The 23,890-nt window shown below is 39.9% G+C and overlaps 1 protein-coding gene across 1 annotated transcript in view; it reads left to right on the top strand.

Moving 5' to 3' along the window:
* Window positions 1–23,890, top strand: part of LOC308038617 (dystonin-like) — a gene marked incomplete at both ends in the record, with an annotated part of 310,764 nt that overhangs the window by 266,433 nt on the left and 20,441 nt on the right. Inside the window, 11 exons of the mRNA XM_080341395.1 lie at window positions 288–443; window positions 4,751–4,948; window positions 5,459–5,587; window positions 8,686–8,856; window positions 10,185–10,340; window positions 10,572–10,778; window positions 12,451–12,570; window positions 16,118–16,287; window positions 16,611–16,770; window positions 19,032–19,226; window positions 20,437–20,565. Coding sequence (XP_080197521.1) covers window positions 288–443; window positions 4,751–4,948; window positions 5,459–5,587; window positions 8,686–8,856; window positions 10,185–10,340; window positions 10,572–10,778; window positions 12,451–12,570; window positions 16,118–16,287; window positions 16,611–16,770; window positions 19,032–19,226; window positions 20,437–20,565 — 1,791 coding nt within the window. The remainder of the gene's footprint in view (window positions 1–287; window positions 444–4,750; window positions 4,949–5,458; window positions 5,588–8,685; window positions 8,857–10,184; window positions 10,341–10,571; window positions 10,779–12,450; window positions 12,571–16,117; window positions 16,288–16,610; window positions 16,771–19,031; window positions 19,227–20,436; window positions 20,566–23,890) is intronic.

Here is a 23,890-nt window from a genome sequence, read left to right as displayed (position 1 = left end):
AAATTATGTTTTAAGTGATGAAAAACTGCTGTCATGTCTGATTCTGCTCTGGTTACATGGGATCTTCGAAGGTCAGGAATTTAGGTCTGGAATGTAAGGTCTTACAAGGGAATTGCTCACTCAGCTCTAACTATAAAGTAGCTGTTTGTGTTGGATAACTGTTTCTCCCTGGTTTTTGTGCTATCATATGCATGTACTCCACTCTGGATTATGGTGACTAATGGTAATGTAAGCCAATTCAATAGCATTGTGAAATCATTGTATTATTAATTTTATTTTTACTATAGCACAAGCTGGAAGGTGCCTTGTTAGCCTTGGGGCAGTTCCAGCACGCCCTGGATGAGTTACTGACGTGGCTGACGCATACAGAGGACTTGCTGAATGAACAGAAACCTGTGGGTGGAGACCCCAAGGCTATTGAAATTGAACTTGCCAAACATCATGTATGTAATTATAATGAGTATTAACTGAAATGTTCTTTTGATGTTTATCTTAGTGATGAGTCTTGTAGTAAAATTTAGCAATTGATAAATAATTCCCTATAGAGATTTTCAAGATGCAGATTATAGCTGAAACGCAGGCTTGGAATAGCTGATGTCTTTCCTCTTACTCCTCTGTATTCTTTCCTTCCTGCATATGCCATGCAAGTGGCATAAATTTTAACCAAAAAAAAGAGCAGCTCACACAAGTCTCCACCTTTATTCACTTTCATTTGACCCAGGGAACTCGAAAGTTATTGAACCTGCTGCTCTCCCTGAAGGAGTAGACTTGTTTAGGGTAGGTCTCACGAAATGTGCAAGTGTTATACATCTCTTGTACTTGTTTATTTGTTCTCAGGAAACAGTGATCTATTGTTCTGAATCCTGCAAAATGATGTTTCAGATGAGTCCAGCTAACAGCGAGAATGTTTCTCTGAAAGTCTCTGCAAACTTTAGGGGTATCCATGCCCCCATCTTATTCTCTTTGTTACATGGAGTGTAGGGTTAATTTTTTGGTTTTTTGTTTTAGTATTTTTACTGACTATTGTGACTTTGGAGCCCATGGAAGAATGATTCCATCATGCCTTTATTTTGAAGAATGTCTCCCAAGAGCTAGAGCTTGTGGTGGGGGATTTTAACTTCCCTGATGTTTGTTGGAAGGACTACTCGGCTGGCCAGTCACAGTCTAGGAGTTTCCTCCAGTGCCTTGATGATAACTTTCTGATGCAAAGGGTGGAAGCCGACTAGAAGAGCTGCATTGCTGGACCTCATCCTCACTAACAAGGAGGGTCTGGTCGAAGTGGTAAAGGTTGAGGGCTGCCTTGGTTGCAGCGACCATGAGATGGTCGAGTTCAGGATCTCATGTGGTAGGAGCAGGATAGCGAGCAGAATTGCAACCCTGGATTTCAGAAGGGCAAACTTTGGCCTTTTCAGGCAATTGCTAAGGGAAATCCCATGGGCAAGGCTGCTTGAAGGTAAAGGGGCCCAAGATAGTTGGTTAGTGTTCAGGAACTGTTTCTACCGGGCACAAGATGAGAGCATCCTGACACGTAGGGAGTCAAGGAACGGAGCCAGGAGACCTGCGTGGTTAAACAGGGAGCTGCTGGGTAAGCTCAAGTGGAAGAGGAGAGTTTATAGATCATGGAAGGAGGGGCTGGACACTTGGGGAGAATATAAGGCTGTTGTCAGAGGGCGTAGGGAGGCAACTAGGAAAGCTAAGGCCTCCTTAGAATTAAACCTGGCAAGAGGGGTCAAGGAAAACAGAAAGAGCTTTTTCAAATACATGGCAGATAAAACTAACACCAGAGGCCATGTAGGCCCACTGGTGAACGAGGTGGGTGCCCTGGTGACAGAAGATACAGAGAAGGCAGAGTTCCTGAATGCTGCCTTTGTCTACTCTGCCAGAGGCTGTCCTGAGGAGCCCCGTACCGCTGAGGGCCCAGAGGAAGGCAGGACAATGGAGGAGTTTGCGTCGGTTGATGAGGACTGGGTTAGGGAGCAATTAGGCAGTCTGGACATCCATAAATCCATGGCTCCAGATGGGATGCACCCGTGGGTGCTAAGGGAGCTGGCTGAGGTGGTTGCTGGACCGCTCTCCATCATCTTTGCCAAGTCTTGCAAAACGGGAGAAGTGCCTGAGGACTGGAGGAAAGCAAGTGTTACTCCAGTCTTCAAAAAGGGCAAGAAGGAGGACCTGGGTAACTATAGACGGGTCAGCCTCATCTCCATCCCCAGGAAACTGATGGAACGACTTATCCTTGGTGCCATCTCAAGGCATATTAGGGATAAGAGGGTCATTAGGGGCAGTCAACATGGCTTCACCAAGGGGAAGTCATGCTTGACCAACCTCATTGACTTTTGTGAGGACATAACAAGATGAATGGATGATGGTAGAGCAGTGGACGTGGTCTACCTTGACTTGAGTACAGCATTTGACACAGTCTCCCACAGCATCCTCACAGCTAAATTGAGGGAGTGTGGTCTGCATGAACAGGTAGTGAGGTGGACTGGGAACTGGCTGAAGGGAAGAAGCCAGAGAGTTGTGGTCAATGGGGCAGAGTCCGGTTGGAGGCCTGTATCTAGTGCAGTGCCTCAAGGGTCAGTACTGTGGCCTATATTATTCAGTATATTCATCAGTTATTTGGATGAGGGAACAGAGTGTGCTATCAGCAAGTTTGTGGATGACACCAAGCTGGGAGGAGTGGCTGATGTGCCAGAAGGCTTTTCTGCCATCCAGTGTGACCTGGACAGGCTGGAGAGTTGGGCAGGGAAAAATTTAATGAAATATAACAAGGGCAAGTGTAGAGTCCTGCATTTGGGTAGGAACAACTCCAAGTTCCAGTATAAGTTGGGGAATGACCTATTAGAGAGCAGTGTAGGGGAAAGGGCCCTGGGGGTCCTGGTGGACAGCAGGATGACCATGAGCCAGCACTGTGCCCTTGTGGCCAGGAACGCCAATGGCATCCTTGGGTGTATTAGAAGCGGGGTGGTCTAGAGAGGTTCTCCTTCCCCTCTACTCTGCCATGGTGAGACCACATCTGGAATATTGTGTCCAGTTCGGGGCCTCTCAGTTCCAGAAGGACAGGGAACTGCTGGAGAGAGTCCAGCGCAGGGCAACAAAGATGATGAAGGGAGTGGAGCATCTCCCTTATGAAGAAAGGCTGAGGGAGCTGGGGCTCTTTAGCTTGGAGAAGAGGAGGCTAAGGGGGTACCTCACTAATGTTTACAAATGTATAAAGGGTGAGTGTCATGAGAATGGAGCCAGGCTCTTCTTGGTGACAACCAATGGTAGGACAAGGGGTAATGGGTACAAACTGGAACACAAAAGGTTCCACTTAAATTTGAGAAGAAACTTCTTCACAGTGGGGGTGACAGAGCACTGGAACAGGCTGCCCAGCGAGGTTGTGGAGTCTCCTACTCTGGAGACATTGAAGACCTGCCTGGACGCCTTCCTGTGTAACCTCATCTAGGTGTTCCTACTCTGGAAGGGGGATTGGACTAGGTGATCTTTCGAGGTCCCTTCCAATCCCTCACATTCTGTGATTCTGTGACCTTGTGTGACTCTGTGCTGTTCATAATGATGTGTTCTTTCTAGGCCTGAAGATTTCTTTCAATGTAATCTCAAAAATCCTCTCCTTTGCTTTAAATCTGCCATTTAATTTTTGGCCTGCATATGATGTGAAAAGTATTCAGAGTTGGTTTTGGTCTTAGAATTGATTTAAATTGACAGTACACGGATAATTAAGGCATTTTCATTGTTTGTGTTAATGCAGCTATGCGGCTTCTGAAGCCTTTTTTGTGGCGAGCTGGAACTTGAGCAGAGGAAAATATCCACGTGCCCTGTGTGACTACTGTTATAAACAGGCCCTTAAAAAAAAAAAATTACAAACATAGCTTCTGCTCTGTGAACCTTTTATATTCTTATTAAACAGAAGTGTTTTACTACTGAAGAAGCATCCACACATCTTTTATGACTTCATCTACCTTCAGTGCCAAAGGAGTTCAGCAAACACATGAACGAATCAACTTCCTTTTTGTAAAACAGAGTTTATAGGTTAGAAAGTTCACGCAGTAGTGCATCCTGTGGTAGCCTGTAAAAACATCCATCTCTTGAATAACTTTGGAAAGTTGTTCTTAGTGAGCTTCAGCAGGAAGGAAGTGATAGGATGTATCTGCTTCTGTGAATATCCCTTTTTTTCACCCTGTTAGGAAAATAAAATAAACAATCTCTTCCAGTCCTTAGCTTAGAAGAATTAAAGCAAATGTGATGTATGTTTTGCATACAAGGCTACTTGTGACTTGTCATGTTATCAGAAAAGACATTGCGGCAGTTGGGTGGCTGTATGGCACAGCAGGCACATAGTATTCTTATTCCTCTCTCTCTTCTCAGACTATTGCTCCACAAGCACTGTTTCCACACCTTACCCTCAAAAACAAAGAAAAATCCTAATGAAGTATGTAGCAAATGAAAGAAAGCGAAGAAATAGTTCTTAACTAGCGCTACGAGAAACCTTTCGTAATTTCAGAAATATGCGTATTCAGAAGGAATATATTTTTCTTCCAAGATGTAAAATAAAACATAACATTTTAGCAGAATGGTCTGTTATTGCTTTTGGCTGAAGAGACCTTGGTTATTTGCTTTATTTGCTAATACATGTGCTGATGTTAAACTGTTGCCTTGTCACTAGATTAGAAGTAGCTTGGTTGCTGTGATTGCTTTAATTCAATAAGGTATCAACATGGCCAATCCTAATACTGTGTTATAATTGTAGGTGCTACAAAATGATGTTTTAGCTCATCAGTCTACAGTGGAAGCAGTTAAGAAAGCAGGAAATGACCTGATGGAATCAAGCGCTGTTGAAGAAGCAAGTAATTTACGGAGCAAGTTGGAACTCCTGAATCAGCGCTGGCAAAATGTGTTGGAAAAAACAGAGCAAAGGAAACAGCAGCTGGACAGTGCCTTGATCCAGGTGAACAGGAAATGATCGAATAAAGAGATAACTCAGAAAAAAGTGTCTTTTTACATGAAGTACATAGATAAATTATTAGAAGTTGCCCTAAATCAAAACCATAAGGCAAACACTGCTGAATTTGTAGAAAGTTTGAATCCAACTATATCTTTCACAGCTGTCCACTGGCTTTTATACTGCTGAATTAAGACTTCAGCTTTTGACCTATATATTTTTAAGGGGTGAAATTTCCGTATAGGTGTATTATTCAGAGAAAGCATTGATATCACAGTTACTCCTCTAGCCTGCTTTCAAGATTTCCATGGTTTTTGAGCTAGTTTAAAGTTTGGGTTGTTTTTTCCTTTGTGTGTGTTTTTTTGTGTTGTTTTGGTTGGTTTTGTTTTGTTTTTTTTTTTCCTTTGATTATTGCAAGTATCTGGTTAAATATGTTGCCATTATACTTCTGGATCTGAGCAGGTTTTAGAACAAAGAACATTTAAGTGAGCTCTAAAATGATATGGTATCCTTTAGGCCCAAGGTTTCCATGGTGAAGTTGAAGATCTGCAGCAATGGCTGACAGACACTGAACGTCAGCTGTTGGCATCAAAACCTGTTGGAGGCTTACCAGAAACAGCAAGAGAGCAGCTTAATACCCATATGGTAAGGATCAGTATTAGAATGTTTTGCAAATTGCATTTCAGGACTAACTATCTTTCAAGAGTGTTTATGGTAAATACAGAGAATGTTCTATGCATCACAATGTCTGTGCAGTATCTTAAAACATTTTAATAGCCTTCAAAACAACACTGTTATTTTCAGTGTAGGAAAAGTAGTCACTTGGGAGATGCCCAAAGCTGAACCATTAGTAGTGCCGAGAGGGAAATAAAAGAACTTTTGCATCCCTAGTCTCAGAAAAAAACCAGAAAGTGTTTGCAGATTTTTCAGCGATTCCTATTTTTGTTTTCCCTTCTGTCCCCATGACTACATTTATGCTGCTTCTAAGATATGAAAGTGAACCTCAAAGTGATCTACATTAATTGGACCTTGAATTAAGAGACTTGATCCTTTATTCTTTATCTAACCACAGCTGACAGCTGACATTAAAGTCATCATTAGTACAGATGTAATAAGGACTACTGCCTAATGCAGAGACTCTACTTCCATTAGAAATGGCAAGCTGATCAGAATGCCTTAATTATTCTCTTCCTTCCATTCCTTTCTCTTTAAGAAACTTTCTGTAGATTTTTCTGGCCCTGTACAACCACAGAGCTTGAAAAGAGACACTTAAGCTTGATCACCTACCTCAAAGGAAGGTAGTTCGTAGTACTATATTTATGTAAAATCGTGCTGTGCTGTTAGGCCAGGATATAACTCTAAACCCAGTGATCTAAACTCCTGACCTCCTGGCTCAGATGTAACAGTGATATTTACTGAACTGTCCTTGAACTTCAATATGCCTGACACTGTTTCCATTAGAATACTGCATTGTCATAGATTTAAAAATCATACTTCATTTCAGAATGATGCTGAAGGTCATTGCCCACCAATATGGGGCAGGACAGGTTTTTTTCTTTTTTCCTCTAAAATTTTCCAGTAACTATTTTTGAGAAGGAAAGTAATTTAAAGTTTCAAAGTCAGTTATGACAGGAAATTAAGACAAAATACAGAAATAAACTTGTGATTTTGATCATCCCCCCAATCATTCTCTTTTTGTCTTAAAGGGAAACAAACAAACAAACAAACCTTTTTGTTTTTCCTTTTCTCTCTCTCTCTCTCTCTCTCTCTCGTGTGGATGGGGCAAAATCATGATTCCATGAGGGTCAGTGGAGCTCTTTCCATTTTTTATCCTGGACTTAAGCTCAGATCAAGACCAAAATATTTTCCATGGATTCTTCTGCTCTACACATTTTTTTATACTTACTTTCCTTACAGATTGATTAAAGAATCTTTAACCTGAATGTAGCGTTATAGTTGGAACAAATGTGAATGTGTCCCCAGTAATATGTATTCTATACAATCATTTCCTAACTGTATGTGGATGTCTTAACAGATTGTTACTATGCTGTGGGCCTTCATGTAACTGCAGGCATTGACTTGTTATCCTTTAATGTATATAAGCCTTAAAAAGTAGGACTTGATTTCAGTTTAGGTAGATCTCAGTTTGTCTGTGCAGACATGTGTAAATTCTCTTTTTTTTTTTTTTTTCTTCCTTTGTTAAAGCCACTTGTCATGTTGAGTACTATTCTAAATTCAAACTTGCCCCTACGTGATAGAACCTGCGTTAGTTTGTGGCTGAAGAAGAAAGTTTTGCACTTTGATTTGTTTCTCTTTGGAAATAACACTGTGAACTGTTTTCTTGAGTATAAAATCTGTTTCTACAGATATAAATAAAAGAGCCCTTAACCATAATCAGCTCGTGAATGGAGCTGAGATTGGGCAGCGTCTCCCACTAAGGCAGCTTCAGGAAAACAAAAGATATGAAGAGACATTGCAGGACACCAACAGGAAAGGGTCTTAAAAAATGCCTCTGGCTGTCCCAGCACTGCTCAGAACATCCCTCTCCTTTTCTTAAAACAATCATTTCTCTCAGTTCCTCCTTTAAAATAACTTTAACTGCTCTTGCCCTCTTCAGAGCATGACCGTACTGCTGAATTAACCATTTGTGTTGAGCCTCTGTCTTAGGCTGAGCCCAGCCCCAGTGTCTGGGGCTACTTCTGCCTCGCTGTGACTCACCTGTGCTGCACTCCTTGGGTTTACTTTGGAGAGGTTCTTGTGCTACTGTAAAATAAGGTGTTTTGGGGAGTTCTGGAAACCAGAAATACTGTGGGGAGACTGAGAATGTCAGAGGAAGCAGGTTAGATGGCACCACTTCTCATAGTCCTCAGAAAGAAAGCAAGGGAGCTTTGTGTCCTCTTAAAGCCTTAGCTCGTGGCTGAACCCGCTTCCTGCTTTGCTCTCCTCTGTGCTCAGGTACAACCCTGTGTGCAGGATCTCTTAACCCAAAGAAAATGTGGGGTTTGGGTTCTTGTCCTGGGAATCAGAGGAAAAGTCCTTTTTCCTTCTGTTTGCAAGACAATTATTTCTCATTTCCTGGAAGATGTTCCTCATTTGGGAGTCTGCAGCAACTTTTTTTATATTAATGGTTTTTCGATGGTCTGTTACAATATTGAACATGCCTCTTTCCACCTTATCTTTAACATAGTTAAAGAAGAATATTTAGTAGAATAACTAGGAGGTAAAACAGCCGTTACCGTTATTCTCCTGGCCTTCTTTTTACGTGTAAAATTTCTTCAGTGCTCTTGCCTAGCAAGTGAATGAATACACGGGCAAAACAAAAGAGACTGTCCAATAAAGCAGCCCTCCCAAGTTGTTCCACCCACTTTTGAAGGCATATTGGGATGGGTCTGGGCTTTCAGCGCACTGTATAATTCTGACACTTTGTGTGTGTCAGCTACACATGGACTTTAAACCAACCAAGTTGTAGCAAATCTTGTGCATTAAGTGCATAGTACTTCATAGTACTTTCTTTGCCAGGCTTTAGATCTCAGAGAAAATATCTGACAGACAGTACAAGTTCTCATTTCCTGAAGAATTGGGCCCTTTCTTTGCTCATTTGGCTTTTTATGAATTACATATGTTTCTTTTATTAGTCTTAATCATACCTACTAAATGTTGGGGGAGGAATAAATATCATAATAGTATTTGTAGAGAGTATTAAATTTCTACCTGACTTATTTTTTTGTGCTTGCTTTATTTAGGAACTTTGTGCTGCCTTTGAAGCCAAAGAAGAGACATACAAGTGTCTAATGCAGAAAGGCCAGCAGATGCTTGCAAGATGCCCAGAGTCTGCTGAAACAAATGTTGAGCAGGACATAAATAACTTAAAAGAAAAATGGGAATCGGTACAAACAAAGCTCGGTGAAAGAAAAGTATGTATTTTTACATAAAAATAGAAGTGTAAATAATGTATTTAAGGATGTTAATGTTCAGTGCTTTTATGCATGCATACTTGCTTGATCTTCTAGCTTGAAAATCAATTGTAGAGATAGTTACGCAGAATTCATTCGTTTGTTTAGAAAGTACTGGGAAAAATGGGATTCAAGAAGTTGATTATCTATAATTGGGGGGGAGGATGGGTGGGAATGGTACAAGTCTGTTCCACAGAAATATGTTAATTTATACTGATAATGCTCATGTAGTAGGATGAGGACTTTTCTGGTTTTTATTACAGAGAATAATAAGAGAGTGAATAAGATTATTTGATAATTCAAATTAACCCCCTTCTCAGTACAGAATTGCTTCATTAATTTTCCTAGCTTTCATCCATTTTTTTCTTAAATTTCCCAAATGCTTGGCCTTCTGCCACTTACTTCAAGTGACTACCTTCTGTTCTAACGCAGATCAATGGCATGATTTCACTGATATGCAACATACGTGTTCTTGTTATTAATTTCGTTTTGCTTTCATTCCTTCACGAAGTATAGTCCATTTGTTCTGCCTCAATCAAACAATGAAGAATATAAATAATTACAAACAGAAGAACTTTCTGTACAGCCCTGATGTGTATGAAGCACAAATATTTAATTCACAACTTAGTTATATTTTAAAGTAAGAATGCTGGTGTCTCTTAAGGTAGCTGTATAATGTAATAATGTCAAACTAATTAATACCCAACATGAGCGCCTTCTTCCAGGAAGCCGTAAGTGCTGAGTTAGGCCAGCATTGCAATTGTTTGAAAATTTCTGACTGTGATCTCATGATCAACAAAAATTCTGTGTTCGAAGTACATCTCAGTTCAGGCAACCGAAATGAAAATCAGGCTTTATTAAAAAGAAGTGGTCTAGGCAAACTTATTCTTTGTTTAGTACAAGAGAAGCCTCTTTGAGGCTTTTCCAAGTGCACTGACACCTTGGATTTCTGAGATTCTACAGGTTTTGTATTGAAATGGATAAATCCATATGTTAGGATTAAGTAGTAGAAGATGTAATGTTCTAATGTGGAAATTGTAATCTTGATACTAGGTGCTGTATTTTCTACTTATCTATTGTACATCATTTTACTGTTACTCTTCTGTCCACCTCCTTTAATATGCTGAAATGCAGGCTGTTATTTTAGAGGTCAGAAACTTTGAGTTGGAAAAATGTTTTAAAATGCTAAACTAAAATGATTTACTCCAAAATACGGACCTAAAATGGTTTACTTGGCTGAGGCCCCTGCACAATATCAGCTGTTATTAAAATATGACCTATCTTTACAGACCAAACTGGAAGAAGCCCTCAATTTAGCTATGGAGTTCCACAACTCACTTCAAGATTTCATCAATTGGCTTACTCAGGCTGAGCAAACTCTAACTGCAGCTTCTCGGCCAAGTCTTATCTTGGACACTGTCTTGTTTCAAATTGATGAACACAAGGTATGTAAAGAAACAGATGTGTAACGTTTTTCTCCCACTCTGTGGAGATACTTTAACAATGTCCAAATGAACCCTGTAACGCTGGCATTCAGAGAAACATTTAATTTGTTTTAAAGTACATTTTATACTCATTCTCGCTGGATCGTTCTTTATCAGACTGGGTGTTTTTCAGTGTTTACCCAGTGCTTGAGCAATGTAGTATCCAGAGTAATTTTCTCCCCTTTTTCCAAGGTTTTTGCCACAGAAGTGAATTCTCATCGAGATCAGATCATAGAGCTGGACAAAACTGGAACCCATTTGAAATATTTCAGCCAGAAGCAGGATGTTGTCCTCATTAAGAATCTGCTGATTAGTGTACAGAGTCGATGGGAAAAAGTAGTTCAACGCTTAGTTGAAAGGGGAAGAGCTTTGGATGATGCAAGGAAAAGAGCGAAACAGGTAATCGGACAACAGCTGTTGTACAACTCTTTGAACTTAGCTGTAATTACCTCCAGACTCTTGAAGAATATGATGCTTTAAAGCACTTTCAAGTAAGTCTGTGTTTAGTGTGACAGACACTGTTGAGTTAGTGGAGTAATTTCTGTGATTCAATCACAGAGCACTTCATTTGGGAGGTGAAAGCATCATTTTCAACCCGAGCAGTGACTTCTGTCTGCAGTACAGAATAGTCTGAAAAAAGAAAGTTACAGTATGGCTTCCAGATGTGCACTAGTGCCATCTGTCCTCAAAAAGAAGTTTCACAATCAACCCCTTATATTTTAAAGAATGTGATGAACTTTTTTCATTAATCTGTGGGAGTATTCCTTAGTATTTTCTTCTTGCGTTTACATTGTGCTCTGATTAATAGTCATCACTTCCTTAATCTCTTATGTTGGACCAATAATCTTCTGTGTGGGAATGTATCTCTATTTATTTCCTTAAAATCTTGAAGAGGTTTTTTTACACAGTTTTACTCACCAGGGTACATTTTTTTCCTTGGATTTGTGTTCCACTCACAGACAAACATAAATGATAAGAAAAAAAATATATGAGAGGAATGTAATATGTTTAAAAGTCAATAGAAAGTTCTAGTTTGCTTTTATTCAAGTGACCATGACCAAAATTTGGTCATGTTTGCAGCCAAACCACATTCCCACATTCACTGCTACCACTGCTCAGCTCATAGAGTGAAGAACTTCTCTGGACAATTAATTAGTCCATAAGCCAATTAAATGTTATTTATTTTTCCAGCATTTTCTCTTCTGCATTCATGCATGCAACTGTTCTGCAATGAGCTGGATTTCATCTCTATATCCATTGACAGAGCTGAAAACAATAAGTTATTAATTTAGGATGACAACTATCTCTACAGACCAGGAAAGGAGTACTGAAGGGTGCTGGTGTCAAGGCCTGATCCAGTCCTGCAAAACAGGGTCCAGGAGCTTTGAGAGGTTTCTGGACTCATTTCTTGTGCTTTCATTTGTAGGCAGCCCAGGCAAGAAAAAATTTCAAAAGAGACGCAGAGAGAGAAATGGGTAGCATAGAAAATGGAATCCCAAAGGGATGCCACTTAGTGAAATCTGGTTGAATCTTTAGTCTTTCCCTGCTTCCTTCCCCGAAGTGCGCTTTTTGTTGGGAGAGGAAGGAAGATCAAGAATCTGTTCCTTGCACACCAAGATAGCATTTGATTTAATGACAGCATTTGTCAACATCCCGGGGAAAATCTTGGGCAGTCATCCAGACGGGAGTTTTCCCCAGTGATTTGTTTCTGTAGTCCCATATAAGCAATAGCTAAGCCCCATTCTTGCTCTGTTTACTATTCATTACTAAAAATGTAAGAATCTAAATGACGAGCACATCAACAGGAGTTATCGATATGTTTCTGAAAGATACACACTATGTGTGCAGATCATGTACATAAAAGGTTGCTATTTCACCTAGGAGAGGGGAGGCTGAGTCCATGGTTGGGCTGGTCCTGTGTGAGAGACGGAGGAGCAGAAGGACACCGGGTCTTTCTGAAGTCTGCGGAGTACTTGTTTGGCCTGTAGAGAACTGGTCAGCAATTAATGTTTACAGAATATTTTATGAACCAGTGAATTTTTAAATTCTTGCAAATCTCACTTTCCCGCAGTTCCATGATGCCTGGCACAAACTTATGGAATGGCTGGAAGAGTCAGAGAAATCTTTGGACTCAGATCTTGAAATTGCAAATGACCCTGACAAAATAAAGATGCAGCTTGCACAGCATAAGGTGAGTTGTGAGTGAGGAAATGCCAAGTTCCCAGTGAGATGTAGGTAAATCTTGTCAACCTCGTACTGTTCAGTCAGCAGAGGAAGATGATTTGTGGCTTCACTACAATGGAGTGTTTATTAGCACCGAATTAAATGGTGGTGTGTTACTGGTGGGGAGTGAAAACAAAAATTTCACACTATCTTATCTGGGGGGAAATGAGTAACTATGAAGAAGAAAGACATAATAATACAGCACTATGGAAGCTGTAAAAACTAAGTAATCTCAGAATAGGAATATCTGAAGAGGTTTTATTGCAGACTTTTTTGAGTCCTTAAACCACAAATTTACCATCCAGTTATTTGAGTTGAGATTTTCATTTTAATACTACAGACCCACCTGAAAACTGAAAAATAATCTTGTATTTTGATTTGAAGTTGTTTTTTATGTCAAGTGGAAATATTTATGATATCCTTCAGAAACTAAAATGACACCACTTAGTAGCAAAGGCTGTTTTTGTTTATGGGATTCAAAATTCCAGGACCAGCTTTCCACAAACTAGCTGCTGTAGGTGAAAATGAAAACCTCACTGATAGACCTTGCTTCTCAAGCAAATAATAATAGTGATGTAAAAACTCTGTAATTCCATCAGACACAGAACAAAAGGAAGGATGGAAGAAGCCTTTACTTCACATTTACTTTTGTAAAATCCTAGAATGATATATTACTGAGGATCAAGTGGGTGAGTGGTAGTATCTTCAGAGACAGACTGTGATTCAAGATTTATCTTGGAGCAGTTTCATCAGAGACAAAAGTATCGAAAGGTCATTTGTTTTTCTACATTTTGGCATACATTAACTTCTACTTTTCGTGTCCATTTTATTTTTCTTAATTTACTTTCATGTTTTCATTCTGCACAATATCCTCAAGGACTTGCATATCTCTGTGTAGCTTCTGGTGGTTGTTTTTACCTCTGACAACTTTTTCCACATATACTAATAATTGGTTACTGCATCAGACTGCTTTATATTTTTATCATCTCTCAGTTTGCATGATGATTTAAATATTGTTTATCAATCAGAAAAATATTCTTCTTCAATAGGAGAAGCTTGGCTGTTGGTCAAACAAAAATAGTTTCACCTATGCTTGCTGTTAAAATTTTTAGATAAAACCTACATTAACATTCTGTTATGCTAACTCTGCAATTTCAGTTTGTTCTGGGACTGCTGCTGTTGCCAGAATTTTAAGTCAGCAATGGGAATTTAGGGGAAAAAAAAAATTCTTTCTGTTAAGATAGCCTTTCATGTGTTCTGTGACTTGATCAGTCTTCTGTTCCTCCTACTCCTCTCTTTTCTGTATGTAAAGTTCAAACTCTTCATGAGTACGGTCAGCATGTTGTGAGTATGCTTTGAGGTTCTTCCAGGTCCTGAGATTTGACTCTACCTTTATTCTCCTCCCCTTTTCTGACATGTTAAACTTGATAGTCTCACTTGTTCTTTCTATCTACAGCAGTGCGTTTTATGAGATGAGGCTGCCTCACATGGATTGGCAGACTCATCACTTCTCTCAGTAGCTTTTTGCCAGCTTCTTTTCTTATAAAATGCCTGCAGAGATTAGCTGCTTGAATCTCATTAAGAAACAGAATGGAGTGTGGCACAGGGATATTAGGATTGAAACTGGCAGTTTGGAGGAGGAAGATGAATATGTGTGAGAGAGGGAGTTTTGTGAACTTCGTGACTTTCAACTTCAAACAACCCCCCCAAGAAATCAACTCAATTGTTTTTTAATGAGCTGTCAAACCTCCCAACACTGCAATGTCCTTCCTTGTATTTTGAGTCTTTTCCTTCCACTCCCACATATACCCTCTGTGTCTGTCTTTGTCTTTTCTGTCCAGCCTTGAAGGTTTCCTTGCTCCATTTTGTTAACGATTTTGCTATCTGAACTGAATGTGTGCGCTGTGTGTGCTGTAAGCAATAATTTGGACTCACTCTTTACCAGTTGTTACTGCCAAAAAAAAAAAGTAGAGTCCCTGAAAGGGAAAAGCCAAGATAATGTGTTTTCTCTCTCAGTCATATCTAGTGTGTTGCCAGGGACTTTTGGGGGTTATTCATGGTCTGTTTATCAGCACTTTTTTCTCATTTTTAAAAGTCAGGAATGGAAAAACCCTTACTAGGTCACCCAATCCATTCCTGTGCTAATGCTGAATGTTCATTACAGTACATTTATATGAACCTGGCTAATTTTATCTATGTGTTCTCATCTTCCTTAGAAGGAAGGTAAATACTTAATTACTGAGATTCCGTTCATCTTACCTGTCTGCTTCAGGCAGCTTAAACCAAAATCTACATTACACCTCTGTGAAATCAAATTAAAGTAGATATGATATAGTATGTGTAGTCAGTCTCTCAAAGAATGAATTGTCTGCAACCCTTTGTTCACCTTTAAATCTGTTTTTCCTGTATGATCCTTCTCTGGCAGCCATGCATGGAGTATTAAGTAGTTTATAAAGTAGTTAATAAACCTCATCAAATAAAAGGAGCACAGACTCTTTTGGCCTAGTATTATTTTGTGACCCCAAAAAAACCCCGAACTTGATTCTGTATATCTGAGTTTCCTAAAGCAAGCTTGTGTTTTTCATTTTTTTCCTTAACTGATTTCCTGCTAGCATTTCATGAAGGTGTGAAATAACATACTTGATGCATTGCTACCATTTAAAAGCTGATGTGTGGCACTGTTTCTGTCTTTTGGCAGTGTTTCTTTATTTAATTATTTACCCCGTCAGTTGGTTAACCCCTCTGCAGTATCGGATGAGCTGTGGTTCTGTGTGTTCCTCTGTGCCTCTGAAAAGCTTCCAGTGATTCTGTACAGAAGGAGCTGTCAGGTGAATGGAACTGCTGTGTCACTGTCATCTTCCAGAGTCGCTGGATCGCAGAAACCTGCTTGTGATTGTGGCTTCCAGCCCAGACTGGGTTACTGGAATGTCACCTGGCTGCTTCTTCTGCCTGAATCTGTTTATTTCTGGCATACAATTCTTGCCAATTATAGTATGCTTTAGTCTTAGGAGGGTTAAATGCCTGCGATTGGAGGTTTTCCAGTTTCATCATCCTGAGCTAAAACAGAGTGACTTTTGTATCCCTTGGGGTGCTCTACACTGGCTTGAAATCTCAGTACGTAAAAATGTAGTATGAATACTGCTGAGTTCATGGTTCCCAAAGTCACAGTTCTTTCACATTCTTCTGACTACCATGTAGCCTGTTGCTTAAATTCAGGAATATGGCAGTAGGACAGAAATCATTGCTGTCACTGAAGGAGGGATTTTCCAGGGGTTGTTCCAGTAGACACAGAGCTACAGAGGGGGACAAAAGGCAGGGACTCTGCTAGTGTCAAGCCCCATATAATGTCAGGTGCTCTGTGGCACTGTCAGGCTAGAAATTTTGCAGTAAGTTCAACATTTTCTTGTAGCCACATTTACAATTTCCATTGCAAATAATATGTCAAAGACTAATAAACTGTGACCTGTAAGCAGTCAATGTTATATGAGTGTTTTCTTTTTATTCCATATACATAGGAATTCCAGAAATCTCTTGGTGCCAAACATTCTGTGTATGATACTACAAATAGGACTGGACGCTCCTTGAAAGAGAAAACCACCTTGGCTGATGACAATCTGAAACTTGACGATATGCTGAGTGAACTAAGGGATAAGTGGGATACAATTTGTGGAAAATCAGTGGAAAGGTATGTTAAAACTAATTGTTCAGCAGATAAGAAAAAGGCTTAGGAGAATTCTTTTGGCTTCTGTTTCAGCTTCTATTGTGTAGAAGTAAAACCAGAGTGGCTACCTTGTTTGACAGTGCCCAAGTAGTAAAATACTGGAAATGCATCCTTTACTGATGGTATGGAAGAGGACTGGATGGGGGTGATGGTCTCACTATTTAAAAAGGGAAACACTGAGTAAAAGGTCTTGGTTGTTATCATTTTATGCTGAAAATGTTTTCTTAAAGTGTATAAATGATTATTTTGTTTGTGTGTGATGTTTTGTGTTTTTTTTCCCCCCTCAGACAAAATAAACTGGAGGAAGCCCTGTTATTTTCGGGACAATTTACTGATGCTCTCCAAGCTCTCATTGACTGGTTATACAAAATTGAACCTCAGCTGGCAGAAGATCAGCCAGTACATGGTGACATTGATTTAGTGATGAACTTGATTGACAATCACAAGGTAATTCCAAAACTATGATTTTCTAATTACCAGACTGCTCATAAGTGTACCATTTTGATGGTATCTTTATTTAGCTATTCTGTAATTTTTAGAAACAAGGAATAGTTTTATAACACAAACATGTCATCAACAATGGGAAATGCTGTAAAACATACATGGAAGAAAACAACTGTTAGAGACTCATGGACACCAGTTAGCTTTGAGATATTCCACTTAATGCTGCTATCCTTCGTTTTTATGAATATCCTGTCAAAGATCACAAGTGTGCACTTATGAATATGTGTATATGGGCAAGAGGTGGCAAAAATTATTTTACTGTAAATCTTTGGGGGAGAAAGGACTTTTATTGAGTAATCTGCTAACCAAATGATCAGTGCACTTGTCATGACTACAGCAGCCTGTCAGACCTTCAGGGCTGCTGTATATTCATGGAGAAAAGTAGGTGCAATGCTAAAATTATACAACTAGGCTATGGCCCAGGAAGCCTACATTGGCAAGCTGCATTATTTTATTACTGAAGTGTTTTTTGAGATGGGAGCAAGTAGGAGATGTAGGACTGTGCCTCTGAATCCCAGTTTTGCACTTCAGTATGTCGGAATAAACAGCTGTTGAAGTTACTGGTGTTGCAAAAGCTACACGCAGAGCTCTGGAGCCTGGGAGGATTACGAGGTGATGATCTCTCCATTTGTCTACCAGTGACTTCCAGTATCTAAAGACTGTTCAGTGAGGAGGAGATCTTCTCCCTCATGAAAAGAAATATTTGGAAACATGGATTGTCTATAAAAATTAGCCTGAAGTATGATGGGATTGCTTCTGAAATCCCGTTGCATATCACAACTTAAGTCATAGTGGCCGAGAATACTGTAGTTGTCATATCTACTTTTAAGATGCAACTTCCTTTATGCAACTGGAGCTTGAGCAAAGCATTTGACACTCTGGAGGAAAGGGAGGCCATCCAGAGGGACCTTGACAGGCTGGAGAGATGTGCCTGTGCAAACATCTGAAGTTCAACAAGATCAAGTGCAAGATCCTGTACATGGGTTGCAGCACTCCCAAGCACAAATACAGGCTGGGTGGAGAATGGATTGAGAGCAGCTCTGAGAAGGACTTGGGGGTGTTGATTGATGAGAAATTCTACATGACCCAGTAATGTGCACTTGCAGCCCAGAAAGCCAACTGTGTCCTGGGCTGCATCAAAAGTGTGATTCTCCCCCTCTACTCCACTCTGGTGAGACCCCACCTGGAGTGCTATGTTCAGCTCTGTGGCCTCCAACATAAGAAAGACACGGACCTGTTCGAGTGAATCCAGAGGAGGAATACAAAGGTGATCAGAGGGCTTGAACACCTCTCCTATGGAAACAGGCTGAGAAAGTTGGGATTTTTCAGCCTGGAGAAGAGAAAGCTCTGGGGACACCTTATAGCAGCCTTCCAGTACCTAAAGGGGATCTACAAGAAAGCTGGTGAGGGACTTTTTACAAGGGCATGTGGTGATAGGACAAGGGTAATGGCATTTAACTGAAAGAGGGTACATTTAGATTAGATATAAGGAAGAAATTCTTCCCCATGAGGGTGGTGAGGCACTGGAACAGGCTGCCCAGAGAAGCTGTGGATGCCCCATCCCTGGAAGTGTTCAAGGCCAGGTTGGATGGGGCTTTGAGCAACCTGATCTAGTGGAAGGTGTCCCTGCCCGTGGCAAGGGGGTTGGGACTAGGCGATTTCTAAGGTCCCTTCCAACCCAAACCGTTCTGTGATTCTTGTTCCGTCTGCAAATATGAACATACTCTCATGTAAATATATGAATCAGTGGCGAGATCTACAGCCTTATATTCAAAGCCCCAGATAGGGTTTTAGTCCCATTTTTGTGATTTTAAATCTTCTTGATTGTTAGCATTTTATCTGATATTTTCCTGCTGCGGCAATCTTGCACATTAATTCAATCTGTCAGATCAATTGTTTTGATAAAGAGTGTAAAGCCAGCGTGGTAAGGAGACTGGATTTTCCATGCATTCCATCAGGATGGCTTCTCAGGATCTGCCTGACGTTTTCCTGCCGTATTCCAGTTTTATTAGGATAGGATAGAGTATAAATAGATGGAATCTAATGACAACAACTTATGTCTTTTGAGTCACTTTGATGGAGTTATTCTTGATCGAACTAAATCCATATTTCATTTTCTTCTTATAACCAGTAGTTTTTTGTCTGTCTTTACATAATTATTCCGTAACAAATGAAACATATCAAATGTATTTGGTGGTGCCTAGGTTTTCCAGAAGGAGCTGGGAAAAAGAACAAGCAGTGTCCAGGCTCTGAAGCGCTCTGCCAGAGAGCTGATAGAAGGCAGTCGTGATGACTCTTCGTGGGTGAAGGTCCAAATGCAGGAGCTAAGCACTCGGTGGGAGACAGTTTGTGCCCTGTCAGTATCCAAGCAAACACGACTGGAACAGGCGCTTCGGCAGGTAGAGGAGTACTTGCGGTGCTACATGTATTTTATGAGAAGCAGAGAAAATATCTACAGTCTATTTGCTAAAAAATTAATTTCATTTTCCCTTCCTGTCATTTAATTTCATTTGAAAATACTCATTTTAGTGCTCATGCTTTGCTTACCTTGTCTCCATCCCTTTGCCACAGCACATAAATAATGACTCTTAGCATTTATTATTGCTGTTATTATTAGTCCATACCACAAATGCAAAGCAAATGTTTCAAAGACCTTACCATCTAAGGAAATCACTGACGTTACAGTCAAGCATGAAGGGTAATTAAAAACTATGCCCCCTTCACAGGAAGCTGGAGATTGCAATCACATTTATGCCCTTCATGCCTTATTGGAAAGAAGTGAATTTGTGTAATGGAAACTTTTTTACATTGGCACAATGGCAGTGCACAGTGAAGGACGTAGCAAAAAAATGGAGCTGTGCTGAGTGCATTCAGGAGATGGAACAGTGTATGTATCTCAGTATTGTCTGGTACCAGTCCCAGACAAATATGCCAATCTGTATTGTTTCCAAACCTGAGATAATACAGATGTACAGCTCTGTAAAGGCTCTGTAGACTATCTGGAGTTTAGGCTAGGATGGGACCCCTGCAGTAGGGGAATATCTGCTTCGTACAATATTCCTGCCCTGCCTTTCCTAGGGTACTGTGTTTGTCCAGCACTCTGGTCTCTGAGCAGACACAGTCCTGAGCTACCTCAAACACTAATTGTGTCTGAATATGGCTGTGACCAAAGGTGGAACTTGCTTGTTCTCTCCAGACATAAAAGGGTCAGTCACCAACAGGCTGTCAATTAATTTTGCTTAACCAGTGATTTAGACTATACAGAAAATATAATTCTCATCTCTCCAGCTGGTCCATGAAAGCACCTCCCGGGTAATTTGTCAGTGTAAAGGCATGACATTCTCAACTGAGCTGCAAATACACTATAAATCAGATGGCTAAAAGCATGAACAGGCTTTTAGGCTTCGTATAATTTTTTGGGAAGCATGAGATATTTTTACGGTTATGAAAATGTAGTACTGTATATCATTGACTTTTAAATGGAAAGTTAATGTGCCAGTACTGCAGTGTGATTAATGACTCCAAATGTGGGCTCAGTCTCCCTGTGTGAGCTGCAGTGTGTCTGTCAGATCCTCTCATGAGTGACCATGATTTCTTGTATTTTAACAGGCAGAAGAATTCCACTCTGTTGTCCATGTCCTTTTGGAGTGGCTGGCCGAGGCAGAGCAGGCTCTTCGTTTCCACGGGGTCCTTCCAGATGATGAGGAGGCCTTACGTACACTGATAGACCAGCACAGGGTAAGCAAGAAAATGAAGAAGGTCCTCTTCATTCTAATAGGTCTGTTGGAGGGTAGAATGAAGGAAAAGAGGCAAAGTCTGTCCCATATAGTCATATCCAGCATCCAGTGCTTCATTTTGCAAGTGTTTCTATAGGGAAGCTAGAAATGTAACCGAGTTGACAGTTTGGTGTGCATACTGGTGCTGGGCTATTGTTTGAGTCATCTGGGCGTACTAAGAAAATAATGGTCTTCTAGAAAGTTGCTGTAAACATTTAGAGACCGATAAAAACCCCTCTGTGGAATATACACTTTCTGACAATTGTAACACAGACTGCTATGGTAGCAGAAGTATTTCTGTCTTCTTAGCACCATTGAGCAAACCAGCATATACTTTTCTTTCAAGGTCATTTGTAAATGTCAGCGGAATGATGTTATCATCCATTAACCTTCTGTCATGGTGAAACAGCGTGCTGTCAGGCTTCACATGCATTAGGTACTGAAATATTGCAATGCCATAGATACTGCAGATACTGGGTTATAAGCCATCAAACTAACTTTGCAGTAATGAAATGAGAAAATGGCTAAGTCAGGAACATAGGGTCGTATTTTCAGTCTCCAAACAGGAGGCTACATACAGGCACATTTAAGTTCATGCAAAACTCTGCTTCTAAGTGCAGTAGTAATAGTACCAACAATGTAGTGTAAAAATGAAACCGCCCGCAATATCACAGAATAAATTATAAGAGTAATGGATTTGTTCATCATTACTCTGAAGAAAGTTATAACAAAACTTACGAAATGGAGAGTGGAAAAGCATCCTGTTTAAATTGAGTTTGGGAATATTATTATGCAGAGGAGTGCGTGCAGAGTATGACTGTCTAATGATTCTTAACTATGGAGTTTTTAAGGTACTTAGGCGGCAGTGTTTTGATGACGTTTTCAGATTTAATTTAGGGTTCTGGAAACTGGGTGCTGTTCTTTAGTGGCCAAGTGTATCTATGCATCAGCATGTGCTTAGTGGTGCTGGCAGTAGCAACCTGCTGTCTCCAGTGCAAAGAAATTTGTCTTTTAGCTGCCTTTTCTCCATGTGTACTTCATCAGTTCCCTTTTATTTATTTTTTGGTCTTCTAAATACAGGGGAAAGAACTGTCTGAATGAAATCTTACGTCCACTGAAATCATTAGAAAAAAATCTTAAATTTCTCCCTCTGTAATGTAGATAGATTAACCAACTATTTCCGTTGTAAAGCTCAAAATTGTGCTGCCAAAGCTGAAGCATAGCTTGGAACCTCAAACCAAAGCAAAGTTTGTCTCTGCGAAACCTTGTCCAGCTGAGGAGAAGAATCACTAGCACAACACAATCAACCTCAGTGTTAGATGTGGCCATACTGTACTTAAAATTTTTTTAGTAGGATTTAGAAGATGCATTTTCGTCTTAAAGGGCAAATAACAGAATAACAGAAGTTGTTCAATTAAGAAAGGTTGTGGCACTGCTTCTTTACCACTCGATAAGCACATACAGCAAAATCTTCCATGAATAAGTGGTCTCTCCTCTTAAACTCATAATATTAGCTTTCAAGAAAAAAACAAACAAAACCAAAAACAAACAAACAAAAAAGTAAAATGTAGTATATTATATTAGTTTTAAAGACTGCGTCTGTATTATATGGCTGCAACATTAATATCAGAAATGTATGACTGCCATTATTTACATAAATATAAAATGTATCTTCCTTTTATCACTGTCATTCTTGCAAAATAGTCTTAATGCATTTGTATCCAGCTACACATGGAAAGGTTTCTTCAGGACAGTATTTTATCCAAATGATCCATCTTTATGCCCATTACTGATTTTCTTTTCTCAAATACTGCACATGATGTAATGAATTCTACTATCTCAGGCAGAGACATTTCTGTCACTCGACATCCTCTCTAGGGACCGAGAGGTGCAGTGGGTTAATGCACTGCATTAGTTAATGATAAACATCCCATCTCTCTCTTGTGAATGTGTCTGTATCAGTGGACTGCCACACAGTTCAATACAATTAACATCCTTTACTGAGGGGAAGCTTTATACACTATGTAGTATACCGTAGATTTAGGTTTTGAGATATTGTAGTACAGTTGTGCAGGTAAAACAATGTTGTTGTTCCTTGTTTTCCTCCTGGCCCTGGCTTATTTTGGTAGTCTCTCACTACAACCCACCTCCACTTTTCCAAGATCATTTTGAACTGAAATATTGTAAGAACTCTAGAGTCTTTATGAGAGAAGGACTGCTATTGTGATTGGGTCTTAAACTATGACATTAATTTAAGCTTAAGTCAAAATCAGTTAGTAATGAGCCTCTTTAAATATGCAGCCTACCTATTCAAGGCTTTTAGGGCATGGTAGAAGAGGCTGTTTTGTTACACTTTTATTTCCTAATAGCTTCATATTTAATTTGTAAAGGCATAGGATAATGCCATTATGAGTTGTTGTAGAATCTGTTTCTATAATGTTTAGGTGATTTTGAATTTTATAAGACCTGACTTGGCTAATCTGTAATTTCTGAAATCGAAAATAGCCCTTTGTGGATGCACAGAGGAAGAGCTAAACTTCCCAAGACATGGTTCCATTTTATAGCCCAATTAAAGATGTTAAAATATAACGAACAATTCCACTAGGCACTGAGAGATGTTGGGAGTTCCAGTTAAGGGTGCTCACAGAGACACACAGACTTACACAACATTTAGACATAACAAAATAGACAGAATAGTAAAACTGTAGTAGTAGTAAAAATAATAATACATGGAAACTGTGGAAAGAATGTGAAAAGTCCTGCAGGATTTTTGTTGCTGTCCATCCACGGTGTCCCCCCACTGTCCCCCAGTTCTGCTCTTGCCACCCTTTTCTGTACTGGGTTCCCAGGAACATCAGTGGCCATGAGCTGTAAACATTCTTTTGCTTTTACAAGACTTTTCCCACATGGCAGCGCCTCTGAAAACAGCTGTTTAATTAGCAGACTCTGTCTCTATTCTTGCTGTGTTTCTCCCCCTCAGCTGCTGAGTTTTCACATTTGTGTTAGTTTAGTATAGCTGCTCCTGAAGTCCTCTGTCATCTTGTCTGAGCATGTAATTATAGTTGGACATTTCCAGCCTCTGCTAGGAGCTTGATAGTTTATTATGAAGAATTACTGTAACAGACAAAATAAGTCATCTGAAATGTTGCCAGTGATTATCACATAGATGATTTACAGCACTTCTAAAATGCTCTGATTTTTCTTCTTTTTTTAATAAGTGCATGTATCTTTCAAGTATTTACCATATGGTGGGCTTTAAGGAGTGGCAAGCTGCGGTGAAGATTTTA

This window comes from Nesoenas mayeri, assembly GCF_963082525.1.
Source record: "Nesoenas mayeri genome assembly, chromosome: 3".
NCBI classification, from domain to species: domain Eukaryota; kingdom Metazoa; phylum Chordata; class Aves; order Columbiformes; family Columbidae; genus Nesoenas; species Nesoenas mayeri.
The sequence above is the reverse complement of the archived record's forward strand: the minus strand, read 5'-3'. Positions and strand labels throughout refer to the sequence as shown.